Below are 7,716 nucleotides of genomic sequence, written 5' to 3'. Positions count from 1 at the left end.
GCTCCGGTGTCACCCGGGTGTCCCCTCAGGACCGGGCTGCGGGGCAGAGCAGACCCAGTCTGTGGGGTGAGGCCCCGATGACACCGGCTGATCAGGAAGTTGATCTGCATTGCAAATGACGGCTCAGCCTCCTGTTGCTATGACAATTGATTTCAGACGTCGAAGTGTAGAAACGGGAGTGAAGAGCTCAAAATGCCGGGAACTGCAAGGAGTTCAACTGGTGGTATTGGCTGTGGAGCTGAAAGCTTCTCGTGGTGCCCATAGGCCCAAGTCGGTCACTCCTAATGCAAGGCCGACTTGAAAAAATGTAATGAAACTCCACATTATAGATTTCCAAAAATGGCTGCTCAGAATTCATGCTTTACTTGCACTGAAGTTAGCTTTATGCAGCAGAGTATATGATAGATGTTTTTGGGAGAGAAAACTGTGTTAAGATTAGAGTTTCGGCCAGCATAGCTTCTTTATTTGAAAGAAGGATGGCATTTGGAGAAATACATTCAAAATTTCTATATAATACCTTCTTTCTGTAAAAGGACAAATCAATAAACGAGGAAAATGAGGGGGAAAAATAAGGAGAAAATTCCAAATGAGGAAGAAATCTAGTTTGTTTATGTTGGTTCTTTGGAGATATCTCTAGTAAAGGAGATGCATGTTACTTAGTGAAACTGCATTTATAAGAGGCCTCAGATTAACATCTGAAAGCCTAATTGTCATCTTTTCAGTGTGGTATAATACTGCCTACTTCTTTATCACTCTTATAGATAAAAGAATAATTAATACTTGAATTTATTTTAAAATTAAGGTATTTGTTCTAGAGAAATTCCAACTTTATCAGTGGCATTACATTTATCCTTTGCACAGCTGCTTTCTGTTAGAACACAATTAACACGCTATGAGGGCCCTTGTGAATAAAGTAAGGGAAATATTGTAATTGACTTACATTCATTCTTCATGTCGTATTTTATCTTGTTATCTATATCATGTTTTCTTGTTTGAAAAAAAATACTATAGCAATGGTGGCGTTTTATCCTGAAAGAATACTGATGCAGAGATGTAGAAGATCCTTACCTGAAAAGGCTCTGTCTCTTGCTTGGTTTATTCCAGTTCAGGACCCCAGTTTCATCTGTGATATTGTTTTCCTTCTGAGAATGTAATCACTCTTAAGTAAGAAAAACAGTGTTATGAAAACTGTCTGAAGTTCCATGAAAATTGGAACCTCCATGAAAGTTGTGTCCTTTATTATAGTTCTATCTTGAAATAATTCAAATATGTTAGCAAATAGTAGACACTTTAAATAGCCTTTCTGAAAATTGAAATGTAGCTGCATTTTTAAAATATACTCTGGTTGGTCCCTGAACCTTGATGATATTTATCCTAGAACTGGACTTAAAATACTTGAACAGTTTTCTTGGATAGCTCTTCTTTGATGGTTCCCACAGAGCCAAGGATTCTTCAGCATAGCTTGTTTCTTTCTCTACTTTTTCCACTTCTGTGGCTAAGGTATCTGCTCAGAACTTGTCTACACAAGATACCAGGAAAAATTTATGCAAATCAACTAAATGTAGGAATTTGAAGGGGGCAGCTTAAATCCCACCAAGTTCCTGTGTGCACTACCCCATTCATAATTAAAGTGGCCTCCAGTGAATTCAGTTTAATTCACTTCGAAGGCAAGATGAGCCAAACCAAATTAAGGCCAGCATTTTATTCACAGATGAAAGTGTTTGCAAAGGAATTTAATGGACATAGACAAATCCAGTAAATTAATTGGGTTAATTTTCCTGAGTTCCATTGTGTAGATAAAACCTTGGTAGTAATGTCTGATTTGAGCTTTTAGTTTTCTTCTTTCTTGTTCTTCTCCTTTTGTTCCTATTACTCTGATATTTTAGACTTGAGAAGGTAGATGGCCCTCACCAAATGCTGCCTTGTAATTTTACTGTGTTTTGAGAGTCCACATTTTAACATATAAATTCCCCACTTTGCCATCAGGTCTAGTTCACAGTTACCTTTTGTTTAGGCAATTACCATTGATCTGTCTTCTTCAACTAATGCCTTTTAATCCAGTTAACAGAAAAAATACCATGTCCACTTTCTTAAGTGACCTGCATTAACTACCACTTTCCTTATAGCTGCTGTTCTCTTCCTAAACAAATCTTCTCTACTGAACTTGATTATTTAGTTAGAGATTTTTGCTTAATAGTTTAACCTAATAAAGAGTGGTTTAATTTCCTAATATTGTCAGGATCGTAGAATTATGGCATTTCCCATCAATCATGGCCTCTCAGAAAGAATTCCCTTCAAAGTCTCAAACTGTGCATGAAGAGGGTCTTTCTGCCTTCTCAGCCAGTCCAAGCAGCAGGAACATTGCACCCAGGAGCGACTACCTGTGTCCATTGCCAGACCAGCTGAGAGCCAGCAGTGATAAACAGGCCCTGAGCTCTGTCACACTGCAGGGGTGTAAAAACAGCCTGCGGGGAGCTGGTTTAATGCAATCACTGGGTGTCTCTCCATTGGTTTCCCAGAGCACCAAGACTGTGCATCTTATTGATGGTTCTTATTTCATCCTTCCTTTAAAAATTAGGAAAGTGAAAGATCTTAGGTGCAGCTTAGTCGTTCTGTCTTCCCAAGGATTTGTCCAGTGTGTGCTGTTCTCTCTCTGTTCCTCACTTTGGATTTGTCAGCTGTGTCTGTTCTGGATGCATGGGATTTGTTTTAACATGGTTGCTTTTGCTTCATTAGTTAGCCCTATGCATATCTTTAAGCTTCTGTAGCAAAAAAAGTAGTTCATGTCATTTAACTGGGTGAAGCTATTTGATTTTGAAGAAGTTAAATTTAGATTCAGGTGCAGACTATTTACTTCCAAGTATGGCTCAGCTTTGAGAGAGAGGTACTTTAAGGAGAGGAGAAGATCAAATATAACTGAGATTGTGCTAAACTGATTTCAAGTCCTATTAGCCCATCTTAACATTTCAAACTAATCAGTATCTCCTCTTTAAATACTTTAAAAATGCTTTTTCTTATAATATACAACAAACTATCCAATTTCACTGCCTCTTGTATTTGCACTGTATAAATAAGAAATTATTTAGGGAAGAAATTTGGCCAGAAAGTGATTGAAAACCAAGGTCTTCCTGTATTTTGACTGTCAAGATGTTTCAATTTACATTCAGTTCAAAGTTTGTGTGTCAGGTGTGACCCATTTGAAATGAAAACTGCAGGTGTCCGTGGTGTTACCCACAGGAGGAGTGGTGCTCCTGGACAGGTGGTGTGAGGTGAATGGTTGTGTTAGATTGCTCCACGTGTATTTAAAGTGTAAGTTGTGTTAATGCTTTGAGAAGCCATCAAGAGCAAAGGTGGTGCTGATGGTTCCTTAGGTGAGGAAAGATCAAATCCATCTGGGGAGAACAGTGGTTCTGAGAGCCACCTGCCTTCTGAGTCAGTGCCTCCTTTAGAATTGATAATTTATTTTCTTTTTTGCTTACTTTTTACACTTCCATGTGGGTGGGTTTTCACAGATGATAGTAGTTTTGTGTTAAAAATAATATCTTTAAGACTTTTTCCATTGGGTTTTGTTCTTGTTGGTTTGTTTTAATCTAAATTCTAGAGAGCTGAGCAAACAACTTCCATGGGGAAAAAACAGTGTTAATTCAAATGTATGCAGAGAGGATCCTGCAAACTCTTCTCTTTGCTTCCAGAGTGTGGATTCTATGAGGTAATTTTGAGGTGAGGGTGACGTCATAAATGCAGAGCTTGGTCTTGTCTTTTGCTCTTAGAAGGATGTCTTTTTTTACTGTTGAAAATACTGAAGTAATGCTGATCCTGAGACAACTCATGAATTGGCTTCTCCAAGCTGATATGCACTTCAGCTCCCCAAACTTATGAGCACTCCAGCCCCCACACAGTGACTGTACTTGAGTGCCCAGCTGGTGCATTTTAGATTAACACTCATTATGCTACTGAGTCACTTCTGGTGGTGATCTGAAATGCACCAATGCTTTGTATCATCTCTGGCAGGTTTCTTTACTTTGATCGGTATGCTTCTGTCCTGCTGGCTAAGATTCATTTCATTCTTTCTTGTAGTCACTAAAGAAATTAGTTGTACTCGGTTTCTGGTGATCTTTTTGTACAGATTAGTACTGTTGCGTACACTGCATCTATGTATGAGTGTTTGTTAAAAATAAAAGTAGCATTTTTGTCCTGCGTTTGTATTGGAACAAATTCAGTTGAGACACAGCTTAGATGTCAAATTTGGCCATAATCCATTAAGGTGGTTCTCTTCCCAAAATGTCTGCATTCCTTTTTAACTAGTCTCCTCAGTATTTCCAGCTTTCCTTCTGTTGCTGTGTCTTCATTGGGATTACATTTTAGAAGTGTTTCCCTTGCACAGGGGTGATCCAGTGCAGTTTGTTGTCCTTCACTGGACTCACTCCAATATGTCCATGTCTTTCTTGTGTTGCGGATCCAGAAATGGACATAATATTCCAGACAAGTCTCACCAGACCTGAATAGAGAGGAAAAGATCACCTCCCCTGCTATCCTCATGTGGCCCAAACATAATGATCCAGCTGTATAAATAGTATAAAAGCATAAATGTACAAGCAGTATGAAATATGCAGTGGTACAATGTAGAGGCCAGAAGAGTGTGAAGTGGGTAGGATCAGCAGCAGTGTAATTTACCTTTGTCCTGAAAAACATGGAACTGTGTAACCACAGAGCACAGGTCTGATGAGGAGCTGTGAGGGAGCTCAAGTTGTTTAGCCTGGAGAAAAAGGGACTGAGGGGCACCTTATTGCTCTGGCCTGAAAGGTTGTGGTGAGATAGGTGTCAGTCTCTTCTCCCAGGTAGCGGTGACAGGATGAGAGGAAATGGCATTAAGTAGCACCAAGGGGAGATTTAGATTGGATATTAGGAAAATATTCTTTTACAAAATAGTTGTAAAACACTGGAACAGACTGCTCAGAGAAGTGGTGGAGTCACCACCCCTAAGAAGTGTTCAAAAAATGTGTGGGTATGGCATTTGAGGACATGGTTCAGTGATGAACATAATGTTGGTGCCGGGCTGACCATTGGACTTGATGATCTTGCCAATCTATTTGGAATTTTTGGATGGCTGGGCTGAAGCCAGTTTGTATGAGGTTCAACAAGTCCAGGTGCCGGGTCCTGCCCTTGGCTCACACCAACCCCTGCAGTGCCACAGGCTGGGGCAGAGGGGCTGGAAAGCTGCAGAAGGCCCTGGAGGTGCTGGTCAGCAGCAGCTGAACATGAGCCAGGTATGCCCAGGTGGTCAAGAAGGCCAATGGCACCTGGCCTGTACCAGCAATGCTGTGACAACAGGACCAGGGCAGTGATTGTCCCTCAGTACTGGGCACTGGTGAGGCCACACCGCGAGTACTGTGTCCAGTTCTGGGCCTCTCATAACAGGAAGGACACTGAGGTGCTGGAGCAGGTCCAGAGAAGGGCAATGAAGCTGGAGAAGGGTGTAGACAGTAAGTCCTGCAAGAAATGGCTGGGGGAGCTGGGCGTGGTGAACTGGAGGAGGCTCAGGGGTGACCTTATCACTCTACAGCTCCCTTACAGGAGGGTGTACCCAGCTGGGGGTCAGGCTCTTCTCCCAGGCGACAGTGACGGGATGAGAGCACATGGCTTTAAGGTGCACCAGCAGAGGTTCTGGTTGGACATCAGAGGAATTTCTTCATGAAAATTGAAGTGGTCTGCTCAGGGAGGTGGTTGAGTCACTGTCCCTGAGGCGTTTAAGGAAAGACTAGATGTGGCACTTACTGCCATGGTCTAGTTGACAAGGTAGTGTTTGGTCATAGGTTGGATTTGATCATCTCAGAGATCTTTTCAAGCCCAATTAGTTCTGTGATCTTAAAGGACTGTTCCAACTGTAACAATTCTATGATTCTGTGATTTTATATCCTGCAAACTTCTAGTTTGTTGCACTAAGTTGGGTTTAGTGGCCTCATGGATGAGGCCGAGGAGGACCCTACCCTCCTGGAGCATTCCATTTTTAAGGCTAAGTATAACCAGGTAATTACATATGAAGTAGGAAAGAACTATTTTTCATGTGGGGAACAGTGAAATTAATTGTTTTCCAATTTCTTTCGCAGTTTATTTCCGTGTAGCTGTCGTGCAAGCAAGAGCCAACCAACATCATCTGCTGCCAATAGAAAATCTCCATGCCAGCCTTTACCCTTGGCACGAGGTAAAGTTGCAACTGAGCCTGTGAGGAGGAATCAACAAGAAAAATCCAATTCATGCTCAAAGGTAAACTTTGACCAATGAATAGCAAGCATGAAAGTAAAACATGCTTTTCCTTATGTTGTGTATTGTTCCATTTCATCCTGTTTTCTTTGCTTTACACTATTTCTGCAGTGGTGCAGGAAGGGTTGAAGTATGGGAATACCCTTAGGATAATTGTTTTAAATTCCAGCTGTTGTAATCAACTTCTCTTCTAGTGCCTGCTTTAATTTCTATTTTATGTTTATAAAGAGCATTGCCTAGAAGGAGGAGGTTCCTGTTTTCAGGAACAAAATGTAGACGCAAAATGCAGTAGAGCAGATATATTTTTGTCAGCCATGGATTTGGCAAGACAAATTCCCATGCCAGACATTGTCACATTTCACTTGGGGCAAAACATGATCTGCTTCCTAACAGGTCCCTGGGTGATCGTGCACCCTAGTAAGATTGTCCCCCACAGACGGCTCATAACCACAGTAAAAACTGTTCAGCAGCTACAGTAGTGGTCACCAATAAAAGAAAATAAACCAAATAAACCTCATAAATTACTGTAACATCAGTCCCCTCCCAGCCTCTTGCCCACCCCAGCCTATTTACTGTAGGGGCAGAGTAGGAAACTGAGGCAGCCTGTTTGTTTGGCTGTGTAAGCTCTGCTCACTAATAATAAAATACTGATGTATTATCAACACTGGGTTAGCCACAGTTCTAGAAAGGGAATGAAGAAAATTAACTCCATCTCAGGCAGACCCAGCACAGCAGAGAGTCTATAAATTACAGCAGCTGTATTGACAAGGCAAATAAAAGAACAAATCCTAAGCTCTGCTGTGTGTGTGTTAGTATTAGTAAGGCAAAAGAGTTCTAGACATTCAAATCCTTGCTAAATTTCAGTTTATGAGCAGTGACAATGATATGGTGATTGTGGTTTTAATAAACTGATCTTGGAGTCAAGTTGCAAAGCTATTATGAGCTGCACATAAGAAAAACCAATAAAAATATGAAATATTAAGATAGAGAAAACCTTCCAGTATGAGTGATCAGCAGCTCTAGGCTAAGGTAGAGATGGATGACAAGTGCTGTTTATTTTAATATGCTGTAATTTGTATGGTTTAGCTTTTTTAAAAGTCTTGTTTGGGGAATAGAGGAAAAATGTGGTTTACATCACCTGGGAGTGTATTCTAAACCCTGTTTCTTTTTCTCCTTGACAGATGGAGACCTTTTAGCCAGCCAGTGAATCCAACTGCTGCTGCATGTCTGGCAGCACCTCTGAATGATCACATGACTCTTGATATGGATGCAGTCCTGTCAGACTTTGTTCGGTCCACAGGGGCAGAACCAGGTCTGGCAAGAGACTTACTAGAAGGTAAACTTTTGGGACACAACCGTTTCCTGTGTTCATTGCTTGCTTAAATCAAGAACCAGTCATAACAAGGGAGCTCTGGTCTGTGGAAACAGATATTTCTTAGTATTTTTACCAAGTCC

General features: G+C 41.0%; 1 protein-coding gene across 5 annotated transcripts in view; it reads left to right on the top strand.

The window, feature by feature from the left end:
* OTUD7A (OTU deubiquitinase 7A) overlaps positions 1–7,716 on the top strand; it is a 128,868-nt gene that overhangs the window by 77,490 nt on the left and 43,662 nt on the right. For all 5 annotated transcript variants that reach the window (XM_042039166.1, XM_042039167.1, XM_042039168.1 and 2 more), the window contains 2 exons: positions 6,108–6,264; positions 7,443–7,597. In XM_042039166.1, the coding sequence (XP_041895100.1) occupies positions 7,513–7,597 (85 nt within the window). In that variant the 5' untranslated portion in view covers positions 6,108–6,264; positions 7,443–7,512. The remainder of the gene's footprint in view (positions 1–6,107; positions 6,265–7,442; positions 7,598–7,716) is intronic.

This window comes from Corvus kubaryi, unplaced genomic scaffold, assembly GCF_017639235.1.
Source record: "Corvus kubaryi isolate FWS band 111438036 unplaced genomic scaffold, C.kubaryi_AGA036_p1.0 37394, whole genome shotgun sequence".
NCBI classification, from domain to species: Eukaryota; Metazoa; Chordata; class Aves; order Passeriformes; family Corvidae; genus Corvus; species Corvus kubaryi.
Note: the sequence above shows the minus strand (reverse complement) of the source record. Positions and strands in the feature narration are given on the sequence as shown.